The sequence below is a fragment of the Tenrec ecaudatus genome, chromosome 7, assembly GCF_050624435.1.
Source record: "Tenrec ecaudatus isolate mTenEca1 chromosome 7, mTenEca1.hap1, whole genome shotgun sequence".
Lineage (NCBI taxonomy): Eukaryota > Metazoa > Chordata > Mammalia > Afrosoricida > Tenrecidae > Tenrec > Tenrec ecaudatus.
Window position 1 is genome coordinate 7,271,229 of NC_134536.1, and position 21,227 is coordinate 7,292,455.

The following is a 21,227-nucleotide window of genomic DNA, read 5'->3' on the forward strand; positions in this document are numbered from 1 at the left end:
GGGCTAACACCCAGATAAACCGAGTCACATCGTCCATTACACACACACACACACACACGATGAGGTCCTTGTGAGGTCCCTCCACCAGGGACACATATTTCAAAGGCAAAGAAAATCTTTCTAGAGCGAAGTCTGTGTGGAACCACCCCCACCAGTGCCAGTATGGAAAGTTCCAGAAAGGGTTCGGACTCGGGGGAAAAAAGGAGAGCGTTAGCCAGGATGCACGCCCTCCTCCTGGAAGCAACACGCAGAGCCTTCAACGACCATCCTGAGGTTGGGGATGGGCCTGGTGGGTTTGAGATTAAACTTCTAGCAACAATAACACATAGCAACGCTCGGAGTGCTAAATCCCAGACTGCATAAATGGGAAACAAGATGTCGGCTCAAAGTGGTCCCAGGGACAGGCAGGGCACTGGTGTCCAAGATGCGGGTGCAAAGTGTGAGTTGAGTCAGGGAGGGTGAGGTGGGAAGCAGCAACATAAACCCAGTTCTTCCATTTCAGGTGCACACGAGCGGCTAAGGGATGGTGTAAGCAATAGGAGTAACGTTACGGTATTTTCATCTGCACCCTAAAACAAGGAAACACTGCCACGTGGGAAGGAATCTACCCCACCGCGCCCCTAGAGACCTGGGAGGTGGCCGGGCCTGTAGGGATCTGTGTGCTGAGGGCCCACGTGCGAAGCCTGGCGGCAGGAGGAAAGCTTACCTTCACATGCTGCTTGGCCCTCAGCGCAGCCAGCAGGTCTCGCGTGGGGGCCGACAGGGCGAACTCGGCGGCAATCTCCAGGTCCTAGGGCACACGGCAGAGACGCAGAGTTAGGGTCAGCTAGGGAGCATGAAGAAACAGCTCCTCAGGACTGCCGGCTCACCTTCCTTAACATTTTAGCAAATCCAAGTGCCTTGGAGGCCCGTTCTCTGGCTTCATGGAAGAGCTCCTTCAGCGCCCGGCTGATCTCTATAACAGATCGCCTGCAAAGCAGGGGGTCCAGTTAGGAGGTCTCAGGAAGATCCCCAAAGCAGGAGAGATGCCCAACCACGGAGAGGGGGAGAGAAGTCCACACCTCCTTCATAAATGATGACTGAAGATTTTAAAACAGGAACACAGGCTGATTAGGAAGAGAAGCGTGCTCCTCAGTTTTCTAGAAAACTCAGCGTGCTTTAAATCTAAGTGGGGCACTGTTAAATAGCCTTCAGATAATGGTAAATTCCATTTTCTCCAGATCTTACTCTTCAGTTTTTGGGGTTTAGATGAGTTCTTGGGTCCCTGCTCATGATCCAATGGGAAAAGATGATGCATGGTATGCACTGGTAAATGCGGCTCTTGAGAACACTGTCTCGTGTGGGGCTTGCCGCGTGCCATGGTGCAAACATGCCCAGCCGAGCTGACTTCCCAGTGGGACGCCAGTGGGCAGAGATAAGCACCAGCCCGCCCCGGACAGGTGCCCTCGGAAAAGAGATGCCGAGGGTCAGTGTCTCCTGTTTGCCATCGTAGGTCTCTATGCCCACATGGATTCTGACATTGCCCGTGAGCTCTCCTCAGGGCAAGGCCTTCTACCAGCAGACTCGGCCTCTGCTCGGCTGTTCAACAACGGCCCAGGTGGGCGCGAGGAGGGGATTTCTTTCTGAGACCCTGACTCTAAATTGAGACTTCCCAGGGTTCCAAGATTCAAAATTGGTTCCTATGACCCTTCCAGTGCTGACAGAGACATCCGCCTGCTCTGACGATGTCAGTTCTACCTGGATCTGTGCCAAGCTTACTCCACGGGAGACTGCTGGCAGATGCCCACACAGCGGCGCCATGGCCGGGCTCGAGGTCACCAAGCCAGCTTCCCACACTCACCCTCCATCTTCTCTGCATGGAGCGGGTGGAAGACGAATGAGTAAGGCAAGGTGTTAGGGGCTTGAAGCATCATCGTCAGCAGGGGTGGGTACAGTGTAGTGACAATCGCAATACAGTGCATGTCACGAGATGCATGAACAGGCGGGTGGGGCTACTGAGAGGCAGACAGGAGCTTCGTTAGGGTGATCTACAGCGCGCGGTGATCTTAAGCTGCCACTGCTTTCTTGAAGGGCACAACTCATTAGGCCACACAAACCGCTGAATCAGCGGTTCTCAACCTGGGTGTTCAACAACCCTTTCACAGGGGCCGCCCGATTCATAACAGGAGCAAAATTACAGTGATGATGAAGTAGCAACAAAATGATTTTATGGTTGAGGGGTCACTACCACATGAGAAACTGTATGAAAGGGTCACGGCCTTAGGAAGGTTGAGACCACTGCTTTCTTGACTCTTCAAACATAAACCATAACCAAGAGATCAGAGAGACCAAAGCCAACCCCACAACTGTGGTCTCCATCATGAAGCAGGGGGTGGGGACAGAGGATTTTGCAGCTGTCAACCTTTCTCCCATGGAGCAGGTGGGTTCCAGCCCCTGACCAACATGCACCCCACTGCACCACCTCCTATCAAGACAAGACCATCCTCAGTAAGTCCCTCTGGCCCACCCGCCGGTGTGCAGGCTCATGCTGGCTCACGGCCGAGAGGCTGGGCCTGGCTGGGGAGGAGCCCCAGCGGAGCCCGAGGGGCGGCTCGGACCTGATCTCCTCGGAGGCGCTGCTGTCGTCTGCGCTGGTCCAGAACTCAGCACAGCTCTCCTGCAGGCCGGACTCCAGGAAGCTGCCTGTGGATTGGAGCAGCATCCCCGCAATATCACTGCGAGAACAAAAGCCACCACGTCACTTGTGCAGAGAAAGTGCCCGGCCCCACCCTCTGGTCACGGAATGGCCCGGGCATTATGTCAACAGCGTTGACTCTTCCTCGAGTATAAAATGGTGATTGATGTGAAAACGTAGACAAATCCGTTGTGTCTACCTGGTTCTACTTCCAGATTTTCATTATAATCCTCAGAGCTCTTTATAGTCCTAGCAGTTATGCAGCCATTACAGGAACGTCATCTCCCCTTAAATGCAGGATGCTCTATAAAACGATCTCACGTGCATGGCAGGAGCTTTAGAACGCTCTCAAAGCTGAGATGTTACATAGTGTGACACCATGGGTCGTTAAACCTAACTGTCACTTCACGGTCAGGAAACATCCTACACAGCGGACACATAGAAGGATCGATGCTGACATGCAAGCCCGAATCTGTAACAGAACCCCAGGGGTATGGTTACACTCAACTACAGTCTCCTGAGCCCACGCACGCAGGTGCGCAGCCCAGAGCAGCCCAGGTGGACGGTGAGTGGTGGGCTGTGGCGAGGCAAAAGGACCAGGACTCCCTGGGTGCCGGCAGGCGCTGCAGAGAGACGGACAGCAGCAGGGGACGGGGAGGCCGTGGCCATGGCTGAGGAAGTGTGTTAGGAGGAGGGGGAGCGGTTTTGCTGAAGGGGAAGGTCAGGAGGCTGGGAGCAGGAGGGGCAGTCCAGACAGCAGTCAGCATGACGGACAGGCATGAGGACACATCTGAGAGAAGAGAAATGCTGACCAGCCAGGGGCAGCACCAGAGTGACCAGCAAGTGCAAGTGACCTGGGGCAGCGCGGGAGGAGAGAGCAGGGCCAGTGGCAGCGAGGAGAGGGCTGGGTTAAGGAGGGTGAAGGGCTAACAAGCAGCCTGTGCGGCAGCCTTGGTCCAAGCTCAGGCAGGCTTGCCTTTGCTGAGGGAGGAGGGGGAGGAGCGATTTTGGCAGAGAAGAACCTGTCTGGTCTCTCTGCAGAGACAGACTACAGAGAGGGAGAGGTGCTGGAGTCGCCAGGGGAGAAAGGACATAGGGCAGAGCAGGGCAGCAGCCAGGCACGAGCTCTTCTGGAAGCTCTGAGGCAGCTGACTCCAAGGCTGGCGGGGCTTCCCGGGGACGCCGTGAGCAGGAGCTGGGGAGAAGTCTGAGCCCTGTGGGGGGAGGCCATGGGCAAATGGCCAATAGCTCCCTGATTTACCTGTCCTCTTTCCCCAGCCATGGGCAACTTGGAGGAGGAGGAGGAGCGCACAGGCTGCGGGAGGGCTGCAGGAGGGAGAAGGGGGTTCAGAGCCCAGAGTGAGCTCAGTGTGGCACCACAGGGCACACAAGTTTGCGGCAGGGATGGTGCATCAACCATCACAGGGGACAGAAGGAAGGGCTGAGACGAAGCCCTCAGAGCGTCAGAGCCCGAAGAAGCTGACTGACTGGGGGATGGGACAGCCCCGTTGGAAGCAAAGGCAAAGGCTTAGCGTCACTCGGGTCAGACAGCAGAGACTGGTTGTCACCCAGCATACGCCTGTCTCTGGGGTCCACATCCATGAAGAGACCAGCCCACCAACAGCACCCTGCTCCCCTTGAGCACGTGCACGTGCACAGCAGTGCAAATGCAGACCATCTCATCCAGCAGCCCCTGTGCAGGCTGCTGCCCCTTCAGAGGGCCTCACCGGGAGGGCTGCCTGAGGCCGGGCTTGCAGGCTGGGGGAGCTGTCCTACACAACCACCATACTTAGCAGGCCCCTGACCTTGATCCACGAGATGCCATGAAGAGCCCCCCAATCAGACCACCAAAAGTGACTCCTGACATCGCCCCAGGTGTCCCTGGGACAAGCCCTGGTCAGAAGCCAGTGCCGCACGCCACGATGGTGGGACAGGGCGCCTACCAAGCCCAAGGGCACAGTTCCCGCATGAGCGGACTCTGAGGGACCAGAGGGAGGGGGTCTGCGGGATGGGGGCCACACGCACAGGCACGGGGTTCCTACCAGAAAAGCTTCCCAGCCTGGGCTTCTCCACCCCGGATGTAATGCGTTATCTCTTTGGTGAAATTCCATTCTTCTTCTAACAGATTTTTTAAACTATGGGATGCTTGAGGTAACTGCTGTAGCATTTGGATCCAGCTTCTCATGTAATCAAAATAGACCTTAAACACAGAAACGTAGAGGGAGACATTTGAGGGCAGAACTCAGAGGGCTGGCTTTCCCCATATTCCCAAAGGCAGGCAACTCAGAGCCCAGGAGCCCCTTTGGGGCTTGTAGCTGATGTCCCCACCAAAAGGGTGAGGGTGACACAGAGCACCCGGTACTGGCCACAGCCACCCTCCAGATTCTGAACAGCAACCAAGCACAGTGACGTTTTCTCTACACCGGTATGTCCGTAGGTGTGTTTCTCATTAATATATTAACATAGTAGAAGCATGCTCGTCTGAGTCACAGGCTACAACGAGGTTGAGAACCAACCAGCCCTGCTTCCTCTCCCTCCTTCCTTTCGACAGCACCTGCCCGTTGTACCTGGTTATGACGCACCGTGTGGCACCCTTTCTCACCCCCCACCCCGGTCTATCCTTCGCCACCCCTCAGTCAGAACCCCAAGCTTGATCTGCTCCCCCAACCCCCAGGCTCCCACACAAGGATGCAGGCCACTGCAAAGTCACGTGGCGGGAGCCATGCTTGTTCTGCACATTCATAGCCACCGTCTCATGGCCTGCACGGTCTGGTCTGTCTCTTCAACCAAAAACCTACTTCTAGTAAGCACCCATCGAACGGCCAGCAGCCGCTCTGATCCCCGGCCCCTCATCATTGAATCTTGCCAGTTTCAGCCCCCAATTTCTTTCAAATTCTTACATATTTTTTAAAATAGGTAACAAACCACTCTTGTCCAAGCCTACAGAGGCACTACTCAAAGGCTTGCAACTTGTCTATTCCTGCAAGCAGGGAGAACCAGCCCTTCAGGGAGGGTCCTGGAGCCTCAGTTCTTGCCCCACTCCTGCCCCGCAGTCAGAAATAGGGCATCCCAAGTACAGCAAGTGCCCCGTGGTTCTCACCTCCATCCTCTTTACCGCCTCCCCAAAGGCAATCATTGTCTTTATCGTGCAGTGTTGTCTGTGCAAGTTTCAGAAACTGAACACCACTGGACGGGAGTCTTCGAGGCACACTGAGCGGGCGGAGAGGCCGGCTCTGCACAAGGGCAGCGTGCAGGGGAAGGCCAGCAGGCCCATCTCAGGGCTGGGGGTGAAGAGAAGCCAGCTCCTGCTGAAGCCAGACGTGAAGCCAGCCTGGGCCACTTCTCAGATGGGCCTGACTCCTTGGCGACCCTAAGCTCTGGCTCTGAGACACTGCTCCCCCAGGGGAGAACTGAGGGCCCGGCTAGAGCACATGTCCTGTGTTCATGAGTCCCGAGTCCAGGCCTGCAGCCCTCATGCTCTGTGGCTGCAGTGTGCCCAGCACTGCTTCTTGGTCACCACTGTGTCCCCCCTAGCCTTGCCAAGGCCCTGGCACATCCCAGGGCTCAAAACAGGGCTGTCGCCAAAAAGCTACGTAAAACAGGTCATCGCAGGAGTCTAGTCGGAGTCACTCTGCCAGAGGATGGCCCCCTGCAACGAAACCATGAGCTGTGGCAGGACTTGTCAACCTGTCTAGTGGTGAAAAGAATGGTGTGGATTTAGCAGAAGTAAATGTCATCTACCTCATCCCAGAAAAAAAAAATGTGGTCAGTCAGTCACAGGTGTGCGTACACACAGGTGTGCTCGCAGAAGCTCCCGGCCGCCCGCCCGCTCACCATCAGCATCTTGTGCAGGTCATCCTCAAAGGCGTCCATGTTGCAGTCGGTGTGCTCCCAGCCGGCCAGCAGCCCGTGCAGCATGAACTGGTAGTACTGCTTCATCAGGAGGCCGCCCTTCAGGACCTCCTTGCACTCTCGCACCAGCTGCAGGAGACAAGTGCAGAGTCCACACCCCGTGCGTCAGGGCCCACGCATTCCCACTGACGACCCACACCAGGGAGCCTAGTACTGAGTCCACATCAATATATCCTCCACAGGACCCAGTGAACACAGCACCAGAAACTTTTAAAAACATGTACAACTGTGGCACACATGCACAGCAGAAAAAATACTATACGGACAACCAAAGACTGGCTGAAATATAGAAATAAAGTCGTATACAAAATAAATTCCAGACAATGAAAGCTTCTTTCCTACTAATTTATGTTACAATACAAGAGTTACTACAAAACCCACACAGGTGTCCAGAGAGCAAGGTCAAATCAAAAGAGCACTCTGGAAGGGATGTGCGGGGCCGGTTCACTTCAAGGCAGAGTCGTGCACTCGGCTGACAGCAACTGTAATTGCACCACCTAAGGAGCGCGGACCAGAGTCATGGTACTTCCTATCACGTGGCACGCATGTGAAATGTGGACAATGTGTCAGGCAGGCCTGAGAAGAACCGAAGCATCTGAATTGTGGCACTGGCAAAGCATATGGAAAGCACCAGGAACTTCCAGGAGAATCAATCCATCTGTCTTGGAAGAAGGGCCGCCAAAGGCTCCTTAGAGACAAGGATGGTGAGAACGGGACATGTCATCAGGAAGGGCCAGTCCCCGGAGACGGATACCATGCGTGGTAAAAGAGAAGGTTAGGAAGCACTGGCTCAGGGGCGACGACAATGGGATGACTGTGCGGATGGGTGGCCCGGGCTGCGCAGGACCATGTAGCCTCGTGGATAAGCCGAGCTTTCAGCACATTTCTAAATGCCGTCTTTGTGGTAAAACTAGGTGCCTCGGCCGATAGTGGGGTCGGCTTATACTCAAGAGCATGGATGGTATTCACTCAGTTGCACACAGCCAGGGTGGTTCGGAGTGCGAGCTAAGTCCGTGGCACGGAACAGTAACAACCTTAACAAAGATGCCCTGGAAGGACAAAGGACACTCCTGGAGTCTAATTCTGAGGAAGTGTAAGACTATGGAAAACTGCATGAGTAACAAAAGGTCAGGAAAGGTGGCCTGTATGCACACCTATATACTCGAGTGTAAGTCGACCCGAGTATCGGCTGAGGTACCTCATTTTACCACCAAAACTGCATTGAAAATGTGATGAAAACCTCAGCTGATACACAAGAATATGCGGTGTGTTTTCCCCATTGTGATAATGCCCTGCTCGACCTCTGAAGGCAGCAAAAGGCTGTCTATGAGAATTTCATTGGGAAATTTTAGCCCAGCCGCCCTACAGGTCTGAGCCTGCCCCTTCTGGCTTCTTTTTCTTGAGTCACCCCCCACCACGCCCCCACCAAGGATCCCCAAACTGCTGTTCTGACATGGTTCTTCTAAGAAGGGCTAGAGAGCGGGAAATACCACCTTCCACATGTGTCCAGACCTAGATGGGGAACGCTGAGAACCAACAGCTTCCTACTGGAAGGGCTCTATGAAGCTCCAACAAGACTGTTTCTACTTACCCTTGGATATCTGCTTATGCTCGCTCCAAATACATGCATGCATGCATGCATGCATGCATACATACATACACACATGACACGTAAACAGCATCTCTTATGAAAGTTCTTCGGAGTTACAGACTGGCAGCAGGAGCAACAAGGGGAGCCATGCTCTTGGCTCTTACTCAGGCGGGAGGGGGACCTCAGCCTGGAGGGTGCACACAAGAGCACTGCACCTGCAGCTGGAACACACTGCCATGTATCTCAATCAAGAAGATGTGCTCGACACCTGCCATGCGGGGCTGTAAGGGGCAGCAATGACAGCGCGGCCTCGGGCAGCCTCTGGCACGCACCTGCTTGATGCTGAGGAGGGAGGGCTCCCCGGCCGGCCGCTGCTCCAGCCGCAGCTTCAGACACTCGTGGATGACGCTGAGGAGGACGCGGCAGAGGACCAGGAAGGCAGGTTCAAATGACGGCAAGTCCATGGAGTTGAGCTCCTCCCAGGGTACGGCGCTGTCCTCCTGCTCACAGGACGAGGGAGCGCTGGGCAGCTGCACATAATCTGAGCCCCACATGGGGTCCGGGAATTCTGAAAACTACCATAAAAAATGGAGCCCCCAGGTTAAATTAGGCTGTCTGAAGAGGGGGTTCTAAACAACTCTTCCAGTTTGCTGACAACGCTACAGAAGCCTATTAGAAGACAATTTTTCTTTAGAATAATTCAACATTTTCCAGAGACCCTCCCCCAAAGTTCTACAAGTGTTAGAAAACCTTAAGAACTAAAATTGAAATATTACATCAAAACGTATTCTCCATAGAGAATCGGGCTCATCTGTAATAGTTTTGTAAATGACCATAACACTAACATTTTAAGGTTTTTTACAGTATGAGCCAGTTATCTCCAGGCTGAGAAAACCATAAGATTATTCAAATTTGAGAAGAGATGACAAAAGCAGGTAGCAGCACACCCTGAACTGTCACCTCCATGAGCATAAGAACTGCGAAGTTGAGCCAAGTATTCTAGCCATGTGTCTCCCGAGGTCATGAAGGACGCTGATGAAAGGGAAGGGAGGAAGGAATCACGAAACTGGCCTAAGGGGACAGCGCAAATCCCTGTCAGGCAACGCGTTCGGCGAGTGCTGGGGCTCCTGTCACCCACTCTCTCCACTACGCCCATTACGTCCCTCCCTCTTTCCCACGAATCTACCTCTCCAGAACCTCTACCGCAGTGCTCTGCCCCTCAGTGCCGCCTGCAGTGAGTCCCACCCACTGCTCCTGCCCGGGAGCCTTCCCCAGATGACCCTGGCCCTGCCTTCCGAGGAATTCACACTTGCTGATGGAGAGCATCTTGGGCAAGGACTTGAACTCTCAGTATTTACTATGCACTTGAGTGACTAATGAATGACACCCTCACCTACAACCTTCTGAATTCTTCCCGCTCCCACACCCCTGAAATAAAGCCCAAAGAATGAGCTGCACTGTCAGACTCCTGGGCTGCTCCTGAACTTCTCTCATCATGCTTGTCCACAGCAGCTCCTGCCTCTCAGGGCTCCCAGGGCGCCCGGCCCACCACCTGTCCTCTCCCGGGGGCTCCTCTCCTGGACGTGCTCCAGCTCTCATTCCCCAGGCTCACCGCCAGGACCTGCCCAGGACTCCTTCCTTCTCCTTCTCCCCACCGCACGCAGGCGGCGACACTGCCGGGCGTCAAGTTCACTTGCACCCCCAAGTCAGAAAATCAGGTTCCAGGAGCTTAATTTGCTATGTGATTTTCGAAACATTATTTAGCCTCTCAGCCTTGATTTTCTTCATTTAAAAAATGGGGCCAGCCTCCAACCCCACAGTATTATAAAGATTAAACAGAATATGGATTTTTAAGTGCTTTCAAAAGCACACTAGGTGCTCATCAAATGACTGCTATTAAGATGTCTGTCTCTCCCACAAGACCATGACTTGTTTCAGAGCAAACACAGGTAAGCTCACCTTACGTTAGACTTGTGCCGACCTGCTGCCCTAATTCTGAGGCTGCAGACAGGGCCCAGCTGCCAGTGGGGGCAGGCCTGTATGGGCCTCCCATCTCCTGTCAGCTGGCCCCACATCTATCCACCCGTGCATGGCTGCTCTCTTCCTTGAGCCCCGCGTGCGGATGTTTAACGAGCCTTATCGGTTCCACCAGCCAATCACCACTGTCCTTTACACCTACGTAAGAGCCCCGGTGGTACCATGGTTAAGTGGTTGGCTGCAAACCAAGGGGTCTGTGGTTCAAACCCACCAGCTACTCAGAAAGAAGGAAGATGAGGCAGACTGCTCCCAGAAAGAGTTAATCTTAGAAACCCTGTGGGGCAGTTCTTCTGTCCTAAAGGGTCACTATGAATTGGCTCAAGGGCAGTGTTCAGTGGTACCTTATCTGCCTTAATACGCATTGGCTTTTCAATTGTGTCCTGAGTCCAGCATTTCACTCCGCTGACCTCACAGCGGTGCCCAAAAGTGGTTTTGTTCTGAAAGTTGTGCTTCATCCCTTCTGCTGGACGATGCTTCCCCAGCATGACGAACACTATGTACCCGCTGCCGGCAACGCTTTAGGACCACCAAGAACTGCCTCACGGGGCTTCCAAAGCTGCAAACTCTCCAGAAGCAGAGTGTAGCTATTTCCATGGAATGGTTGGTGGGACAGAACTGCTGACCTTTTGCTAAGCAGTCGAGAGGTTAACCACTGGGAAACCGGCCTCCATGCACACCCAAAAGGACGAGTACCAAACCCAAGGCTGGCGGCTTGATTCTGAGGCAGAGAGACGCAGCACGACAGAACAGAACTGCCCCCACGGAGTTCCAAAGCTGCCAACCGTTACAGGAGCAGACCGCCACATCTGTCCTGTAGAGCAGCTTGGTGGGTTCCTACAACCAGCTTCTGGTCAGCCACCAGGTACTGCCTAAACAAGAGAGAGAGAAAAGACCAACCAAACCTACTGCCATCCACTGGATTCTGACTCACAGTGACCCTATGGGTGTGTGAAGCGGGCCGTCTTCATTGGAGCAGACAGCCTCTTTTTACTCCCTTGGAGTGGATGGAGGGTTTGGACTGCTGACCTTGCGGTTAGCAGACATCACTGACGTCACAAGTACAACCAGGTACTTGGTACTTCCTCTAGCCTTTACCCATAAGTCTCTGACAAGGCACCGCCTTCCAGCAGCACACCTCAGTGCCTCCGAACACGTTCACATTTTTCCTATCAGAAGTTACCACCTGCAGGCAATGTCCTATCCAATGAAATCCTCCAACCCTTTGAAGGAAATTCAGGGGCACCTTCCTGGAAGCTTCCTAGGATTGCCTCAGATCCTGTATTTCCTTCCTGCCGGGCTTTCTGCGGGTGGGGGGGGGGGGCAGTACGTCCACAGTTGTGCCAATTCTGCTTTAAGACAACATACCGTATTACCGAGTGACCTGCCCTGTGAGACCATCAGACTCCTCAGTTAACCCATGCATCTCCAACTCCACCCTCAGTTCCTGGTACCACACAGGTATGCGACCGATATCTAACGCACAGGTTCCCAGGTCAATACACCTGGGACCTGCGTGTGTCCCCGAGCACTGCAGCGCTCCCTCCCTCTGCTGCCCTTCCCCTGGACTACACTGGGAGCTCGGCCATAAGCAATACTCAGGCAAGTTCAGATGTCTTTAAAGGGGATGCCTTGTTCTTTAGCAGTAATCCTTACAGACCTGGTGTAACACACACATTTCATGACAAAAAAGCGGACGTGGCCTTCTTCTTAACCCACTAAACTGAACGACTCACTTATGTCTGGGAGAATAAAACACACCCATGTGGAACAAACCACAGGCCAGGCCCACAAATCAGGGACATGACCAGCATTCTACAGGCACACCGGCACAAAGGGACTGCCGCAGTCTGCTATGCTCAGTTCCGATGTTTGCACTTAAATCCACATGCTAAGGTCCCCATAGCGGGCAAACATTTCTAATATAGGCTCGTGATTTTAAAACATGGTCAGGTTACAACATGCTTGTTTAAAGTCTGAGGCATTAGACACGCTTTCCTACAGAAAATGATGTCAGAGAAAATGCTCATTTAGAGTTCTATAAAACTCAGGAAACTGTCTATGAATTAATTCTGGAGTTCTTTCGGGATTACCTGTAGTTCTGCCTGCTCACCCATGTGCTCAGGCTCCAGCCTGGGGAAAGGGACAGTCAGGGCAAGCGGGCAGACAGCGCCACACAGCTGCTGAGGAAGCGCATTGCCTGGGGTCAGCAGGCAAGTCCACACCAAGAACTGCCTGCCAACACTCCCTACACACTCAGAGGCAGCAGAGCTTGGGGTAGGGATTTGCAAGAGTCAGATGTAACACAGGGAGCCAGAGAGCCTCATGCAACAATGGACAGCAAGTCCTTCTGGAAGCCCTCTGAGGCAGCGGGGATGGAAGCGCCCCAATCGGAAACAGCTTGGAGCCCAAGTGCGGAGAAGATCACTAGAAAGCAAAGGGTCACAATGGGAAAAGAAATGGAAACCCGAGTGACAAAAAGAAACAGCAAAGACCAATGAAACAGACAACATTCCTCGAGTTCTTTAATACTTAGTCCACCCACCCACCCCCCACTATCATGACCCCAGTTCTACCTTACAAATCTGGCTAGACCAGAGCATGTACACTGGTGCAGATAAGAGCTCTCAACACACATGGAATCCAGGACAGATAAACCCCTCAGGAACAATAATGGGAGTACCTTTCTATACCATGAGGTAGGAGGAAAGTGTGGGGAGACAGGGGGAAACTATGGCAATGACCCACGTATAATGCCCCCGGTGACAAACAACAAAAACATGGGTGAAGGGAGACAGTGGACGGTGTAAGATATGAAAATAATAATTTATAATGTATCAAGGGTTCATGAGGGTGGGAAGGAGGTAGTTAAAAAACAAGGAGCTGATTGATATCAGGGGTTCAAGTAGAAAGGAAATGTCTTGAAAATGATGATGGCAACATATGTACAAATGTGCTTGACACAATGGATAAATGTATGGATTGTGATAAAGAGTTGTACAAGGCCCCAATACAATGATTTATCAAAAAAAACCCAAAACAAAAACCAAGAGCGCTAATGTAAGCACACGGAAACATCCTTCCAGAAAGCATGAACGGTCCATAGGACTATGTGAAGAAGGACCTTAGCCCCTAGAGACGGCTCTTTGAAGAGCTCAGGACACCCACCAACGGAATATTGAAGACAGTGTGCTAGTCTGGCCAAGTTAAAGGGAAAAGCCCTAGCAAGTGAGAATAAATCCAGGAAAACCTTAAAGATAAGCCTACATGATAATTTAGCTATAGATTGTACTACAAATTCTATAAATTAATGGGGCGGGGATGGATACCTTTGAAAAGTTCATAAAAATTAGAATTCTAAGATCATGGAATTCTCCTGTGAACTTTTTGAGGCCTCCTCATATTTGAAAATCAAAAATAGAGAACAGTAAGAAAAAGCCTGGATCTTAAATTCCAAACTATTTTAAAAGAATAGAATGGGGGGGGGGGAGATGCTGCACCGGGCCAGAAATGGCTTATGTGCTCTTTCTTCGTTCTAGTGAGGAATACAGGATCAAATATGGCAGATACCCCTGATCAATTTAGCCACAGATAAAAGAGCATTGATGGACATACAGTACAATTACAATGATTTTCATGGTATTTGTTGTAAATTTGGCAAATCCACAATAAAGTGAAAGCGACATGTAAAAATAAGGGGAGGGAAAAGAACCGAGAGAATTTGCTCCCCAACACAGCAAGGCAATCAATCAGTCTTGAATCTGTAAAATGCTAAACTATAAAACATTTAGGAAACTATTATAGGAAATGAGGAGCTGATACCAAGGGCTCCAGTAGAAAATGTTTTCAGGATGATGGCAACAAATGTACAAATGTGCTTGACACAAAGGATGGATGTATAGCTTGTGATGAGTTGTATGATCCCCCAATAAAATGATTTTTAAAAGAAAAAGGGACAATTAAAAAAAACAAATAAATTATTATAGGACAAAATCTAGGTGATCTTAGGTATGGAATTCGGTTTTAGGATACAGCACCAGGAGCAATCCACGAGAGAAATATATAAAAGCTGGACTTTATTCAAATGTAAAATGTCTGCTTTGTGAATGACTCTGGTAAGGGAATGCAAGGACCAGAGGCCAGAGATCTGAGAAACTTCTTGCAAAACGCATTACCTAATGACAAACTTGTATCCAAACTACAGAGACCTCTCCAGAGTCAACAATCAGACAAAGAACAGAATAAAACCAAGAGCGGAAGATCTGAACAGACACAGCTGGCCACCGAGGACACACAGACAGCAAATAAGTCCAAGGGAAAGATGTGCAACACCCATGCCACTACAGAACCGCACACAAAATAGTGACATGTCACTAACCACCTCTTGTCACTGGTAGGTCCTGGCAGGTACAAGAGAACAAGACACTGCCAGGTATTGCACCATCCTGCAAACCTTGCCAGGACTGAGCCTATTGTGGCAGCCACCACTGTCAGTCCCGGTCACTGAAGGCCTTCTTCTTTTGGCCGACCCTCCACTTTACACCGAGCGTCACGTTTTCCCTCGAGAGATGGGTGCCTCCTGATGACAGGCTTAGTTATCAGGAGTGCATGAGATGAAGTCTCTCCATCCTCACTTCCAACGAGTGTTCTGGCTGCACTTCTACCAAAACAGGGTTCTTCATTGTCTGGCAGCTCATAGTACAATTTCCTTTGCAAACACCACAATTCAAATCCCTACATTCTCCTTCAGTCTTACTTATTAGCCAGTTTCCTTATTCGCTGCACGAGATAACAAAAACCCACGGCTTGGGGCAGGTCAAGGTGGCCTCTTGACTTTCAACACGAGGTCTCGTGCAGCTTAATGTGATCTATCATTTCATGGATACAAATTATGGATTCAAGTAACATGAAATCCTTGACAATTTCCATCTTTTCTGTTTAGCATGTTGCATATTGGTCCAATGATCTGCTACTTACTCAGTGTTGAAGCGTAATACACACTACATGCTGTCATCCCTGACCTTCACCGTAAGTACTTTAGGTCTTCTTCACTTTCAGCAAGCAAGCTTGTGTGTTACGTGTAAATCAAAAGTTGTAAATGAGCCTCCTTCCAATCCCGATGCCCTGGTTCTTCATTAACTGCAACTTCTCAAAGCACCGCTCAGCACACAGCTGGAACAAGTATGGTGAGAGGATGCAGCCCTGACGCACACGTTTCCTGATTTTAAACCATGCAGCATCTCTGTGCAATAGGTACAGATTCCACATCAGTACATTGCGAGGTCTGGATTTCCCATTCTTTGAGATGCGATCCTTAACTTATTATGACCTATAAGCTGAATGTCTTTGGATGGTCAAAAAACAAACAACAGCAGTAAACAACACTGCGGTATCCTCTCCCTTCTGCTAAGATCCATCCAACATCAGTAACGATGCTGCTCCACATTCCACGCGCCACATCTCTTCCTCTGTGTCTGGTATAACTTTCTCGCACTTTTGTGTCATTGTACTTCTGCAGCCATTTAAAAATTATGCCAAAACTTGACTTGCAATGTAATAATAATATTATTTGACTAGTTCCTCATTCTGCTGGATCACTTTTCTAGAGAATGGGTACAAATATGTATCTCGTCCACTTGGTTGGCCAGACAACTGTCCCCCAAATCTCTTGGCCTGACCAGGGATCACTTCCACCGCTATGTCCATCTGCTTAAGCATCTCAATTGGTACCCCATCAATTCCATGCGTCTTGTTTTCTCAATTGGTACCCCATCAATTCCATGCGTCTTGTTTTCTCAATTGGTACCCCATCAATTCCATGCGTCTTGTTTTCTCAATTGGTACCCCATCAATTCCATGCGTCTTGTTTTCTCAATTGGTACCCCATCAATTCCATGCGTCTTGTTTTCTCAATTGGTACCCCATCAATTCCATGAGTCTTGTTTTCTCAATTGGTACCCCATCAATTCCATGCGTCTTGTTTCCCTTCACCACCACTATCAGTTAGTGATTTTATGCTACCTCCTAAAATGTAGGAGTTTTGTTTTGTTTGTACTGTAACTGTGCACTCACTCCTTCCATCTTCCTTGGATGCTTCCTGAAACATTCAGTATCTGGGCCATAGATCTTGCAATACAAGTTGGGGCCTGAATTTTTTCTTCAGTTCGAAGGATACTAAGCATGTTTCTTTGGGTTTTCTAATTGCAGGTCGTTGCAAAGTAGCCTTCACATTACCACTCAAACATCGGTTTCTGTGGTTTTACACAGAACCCCTACGGGGCCCAGGCAGGATCTACAACTGAGTGAACTAGGGCGGCTGGAAGTTAAGATGAAATTAGATGAAGCCTGGTAGCGCAGTGGTTAAGTGCTTAACTTCTGACCAAAGGTCGACAGTTGCAACCCATCAGCAGCTCTGCCTGAGAAAGAGGAGCAGTCGTATTCCACAAAGACTACACAGCCTATTGTGCCCAACAACACTGCTATATGAGTTAGAATCCACTTGAGAGCTGTGGTTTGGTTGTGTTTTGTTTGGGGCTCATGCCTCTTGTGTCCATGTGGGCAGGGAGGACGTCCCCAGTGTGGGCAGACCTTCCAGTATATCACGAGAACCAGAAAGCCAGGTTTTCATGTAAAATCACCCAATTGTTAAATGCTAGTCACTAAGACTGAAAATGCTCCGGAGAACAAACTCTAACTTGGGTGGAGGTGGGAATGACGACACTCTGAGCCAGCTTGGAAAGCCCCATGCCACGTGGCTCAGGCTCCCCAGCCAGCAGTGACTGCTCACCTAGCGGCAGCCACACTTCAGCATCATACGATGTGAAGAGACCACGCACCACAGGATCCAGATCTCGGGCGACGAGCTGCAGGTTCCTGCTTGCTCTCTGATCTTTCCCACCGAACACCCTGCTTGCCTCAACTGGATCGCTGCAGTCAAAAATCGCTTCCAATCTGCCCTCATGTCTCCTTTAGGGAAACAAAACCTACATGGAAATAAGCAAGCATGTGCTTGCCAGCTTGCTGCTCCAGTAAAGTTGGTGTAATTTTATGGATGTAACCAGACAGAAGATGATTAGAACAAATTAAAAGCTAATGCTCCTAACTACACTAATAACCACTGATCATAAAGCCTAATTAGTGTTTCCAGTGGCCTGGCTACAAGTGCGTACCCTGGGGGGTTCCCAGCCGTGCAGCTCCGGTCCCACTCTGGGGAGACTCCAACCTGGCCCAAATGCACGGCAGGCAGTCCACTGGGCAGTGCTGCTCCATGGCCAGGCTTGGAAACTACAGGGTAGTGTAGAGTCTAGAAGCCCAGGTCCTGGGTTTGAATCCTGGGCCCACAATGCCTAGCTCAGTGACTGTGAGACCGTCTCAGCCTGCACAGCAGAGAGGGGGCAGCACCACTCAGCAGGGCTGCTCGGTTCGACCAGACAGGAGCCCAGGCAAGTGGCAGCTGCGACGCCTTTCCGTGTTTAAACAGGAGCCCTGGCGGCACACTGGATTACGTGGTGGGCGACTAACCGCAAAGCAGGCAGCTTGAACTTAGCGTTCGCTCGGCAGGAGAAAGTTGAGACAGACCGCCTGCACCTGTAAAGATTTACTGACTCAACAGCCCTATGGAGCAGGTCTACCCTGTCCAACAGGCACGTTGCGAGTTGGATTCCAGTGGATGGCGGTGGGCGACATCACACACCCCCCCCCCCACCGGTGACGATCACTGATGGATAATGGCAGCCTTCCTGAGGGTTTCTGGTGTTTATAAAAAACAAATGCCTGTGGACTCCAAAGACAAACACTATACTGTCCAATAAATTTAGAATAAATGCACAATCATTTCTAATGTGAAGTATAGAAGGTAACAAAACAAACCCTTCAGAACTGGAGGTAAGGACTCTTGTTTGTACATCACACTGAAATAAATGTTTCCTTTCCTCACTCTCTTCTGAATATAAACAAATCTAATAAGGGAACACAAAGCGAGAGGGCACAAAATAAGCACATCACGGCTTAGGGCTCGATTCTTTTATGGGTATTTCAGACCAATATGCAAAACCCAGAGACCTGCAAACAAAAAGTTGGAAAAAATCAGCCAGGATGGCGCGCAGACTGCAGCACATGACTGGCACTGGGTTCTATGTGTCTGCCACGAGCTCCTAGAGGATGCGAGAGGTGCCAAGCACCAGGCTCGCAGCAGACACAACGGGGTCGACAGCCTGCACCCCACTTGGATAAAAAGCACACAAGCATTAACAGCAGGGTACTGGTATCCACAAAATGTAAGAAGCTACTGCCAAAGCTGCCAACGCAGCAGAAACGGGCAAGTGTAATCCAGGAGAGAAAGCGTGCTTGTGACAAACCTTGAAAACTAAGCCAGTGTGTGACCTGTCAAGAAACCTTGGTGGTGTAGTGGTCGCTCGCTGGGCTACAAGGTTGGCAATCTGAGGGTGGAAGGTGAGGCTTTGTAGCCGCCCATACAGTAAAAATTACAGGAGCAGTTCTAGGGTCGCTGAGTCGGCAGCGACTCCCTAGCAGAGAGCGTGTTGACGTGCCAAGCATTTGCCTGCTTATATTGCTTCTCTTCCTAAACCTCACAGGGAAGGAGGTACTTCAGACCCATTTTACAGGTGAGACAATTTAGGTTCAGAAAGATAAAGTCATTTCCAAAGTGATATGATTAGAACGAGGCTTAGCAAGGGGGGCCAGAATTCAGGTGTCCCCTGAACTACTCAGCAAAGATGGAGACAAGCCCAGCCCAGGCCAGGGGTACAGACATGGACACACTCACCCTTGCACAGGTCTCCCCTCACAGAAATGTCAACAGTGGGGTGTGACTCGACTCTTCCTTCCCCGTCACCCCTGGCTCTCGTCTTTCAGTCTCCGACACGGAAGGAGCCCTATCTTCATTTTCTGCTCCCTCTTCCACGCAACACTTCCTAAGCCCAGACTAAAAGCACAGCTTCTGTGATTCAGTTTTCTGCCAACCACAGACCGCCTCTTCCGTGTTCAGAAACAAGAGGCCAGGGGACTGCAACCGTGACGGCCAGCCCAACCCACGGGGATGGCTGCAGCCGCTGTCCACGCTGGGTTTCCACGCACAGGGGCGCTCGCGTTTGCCTGCTCCCCCGCTGCTGCGCCGACACCCCTGGGTGCAGGGGCAGTGGTGGTGGGAGGGAGAGCAGGGCTTGGGTGCCCTCTCAGCTTTGTCCCCTAGCAGACTTAGACATGAAAGTCCCGAGTCAGCCCTGCTTTGCCTCCACGCGTCTGTGACGACAGGGCACCAGCCCAAACAAACTCTCTGACAGGAAGTCAGCTGGTCCTCACTGGCAGTCAACGACAGATGCCCTGAGTCCATGTCCACAGTCTTGCTGTGTGTCCACCACTCTTGAAGGTGGCAGTACAATAAAATCTAGCAGCCAAATCGACACTCGGGGACTTACAGCAAAAACCAGATGTGCCTACCTACACGAAATCACACAGAGTCCTTCTCAACAGACAGGAGCCACACAAACTCATTTAAATCGAAATCAAAGTCACAGGCAACGTCAGTAACCACTGAGAAACCGCTCCCCCAGGATGTGCTGCATGAACATCCCAGCTATTCCTTGCCCTCCCCTGAGAGTGCTGACAGAGCTGTCCATCACCCCCCGAGTGCAGCAGACCTGGCTCCTCCTCAAGTGAGAAACACTCACCAAGACGGCCGTCACGCCCCAGAGCCAGCCAGGCTGGGCAGTGAGGCTGAGACACAAAAAGCACATGCAAGTGCCTACACATACATACATGCACACGTGTGGACGGATATGAGGAGCCTCCGGTGTGGACTTCAGAGAGTATGTGGAAAATAAAGTAGATAATGGCATTTTTCTATGAATGCTGCTTTTTTTTTTTTTAATTATGAGTTAGGGGGAGGTTTACAGAGCAGACCATCCGTTTTACAGTCAACAATTCACGCACATTTTGTCTCAGTTCATTGAATGTAGTCCTCTCAATGTAACACCCCTTCTCCTCCTCCTCCCTGGTGTTTCTTGATTCCAGGAAATGCTACCCTTTTGATCTTGAGTAGCTTTTGATAATTCTAACTTTTTTTGGGGGGTGGGGGGGAGAACGTGTTGGAGTCCGCTCCAGACCTGATGGGTGACTGAGAGCCAAATCTTGGGGTTTCTCTGGTCTCTATCGAGCTAGTAAATCTAGTCCCTTGTATGATTTTGAGTTCTGCCCCACCTTCTTTCCCACTCGATCCAGGAGATTGTCCTGGGTCCCTTCCAGAGAAGTTGGTGGTGGTGGCTGGGCACCATCTAGCTCTGGTCTCAGAGTGGTTGGTGGTGACTGATGTCTGCGTGGGGCCATTAGACCCATCGGACTAATTACTTCCATATCATCTGTAGATTTCCATCACTCTTTCTCCCTCCGGACGGGGAAGAGACCAACAGCTGCACCTTAAACGACTGCTCACAAGCTTTGAAGTCCCCAATCACTACTCACCCAAGTAGCGTGGAGAACATTATTCTTTTTGAACTTGGCTATGTGCCCATTGACCTTGGTGGCCTTGAGCCTCCAGGCCCAGTGACTCATTTCCTCAAGGTGCTTGCTTTTGAGTTTTCATAACTTTGCCCCGTATCCATTCCACCACATTCAAAAATGCATTTCCAGCAAAGGTAAATACACAAACACAAATATGTCAAACCTATCTACATCCATGGGCATACATAGGCCAATGGCCCTCCCAAATCGATCTGAAGTCTACCCATGCCTTTAGTCCTTTAGTTGTACTTCACCACGATCACAAGATTGCGTACTCAACTGTCTCTGGTGCATTTAACTCTTGCAAACTTCCCACTGTCTTGCTCTGCCTCCATCATCTTCTGCCAACCTCTCTCATTGCACACAGCCTAGCCTTCCTCTTCACCAAAGTAACACATATCTACTCCGGCCAGGGATTGGCCCTCCCTCCCATCCTTGGCAGCCATCAAAGAATGTTTCTATGAGTATAAAAGTCTTTTCTGGTTATAATAATGAACA

The 21,227-nt window shown here is 51.0% G+C and overlaps 1 protein-coding gene across 4 annotated transcripts in view; it reads right to left on the bottom strand.

Annotated features, from left to right (window-relative positions):
- MAP3K4 (mitogen-activated protein kinase kinase kinase 4) overlaps nt 1-21,227 on the bottom strand; it is a 103,387-nt gene that overhangs the window by 30,238 nt on the left and 51,922 nt on the right. For all 4 annotated transcript variants that reach the window (XM_075554292.1, XM_075554290.1, XM_075554291.1 and 1 more), the window contains exons 4-9: nt 8,510-8,752; nt 6,509-6,655; nt 4,717-4,874; nt 2,598-2,714; nt 870-969; nt 707-790 (exon numbers count right to left, since the gene is read on the bottom strand). In XM_075554292.1, coding sequence (XP_075410407.1) covers nt 707-790; nt 870-969; nt 2,598-2,714; nt 4,717-4,874; nt 6,509-6,655; nt 8,510-8,752 — 849 coding nt within the window. The remainder of the gene's footprint in view (nt 1-706; nt 791-869; nt 970-2,597; nt 2,715-4,716; nt 4,875-6,508; nt 6,656-8,509; nt 8,753-21,227) is intronic.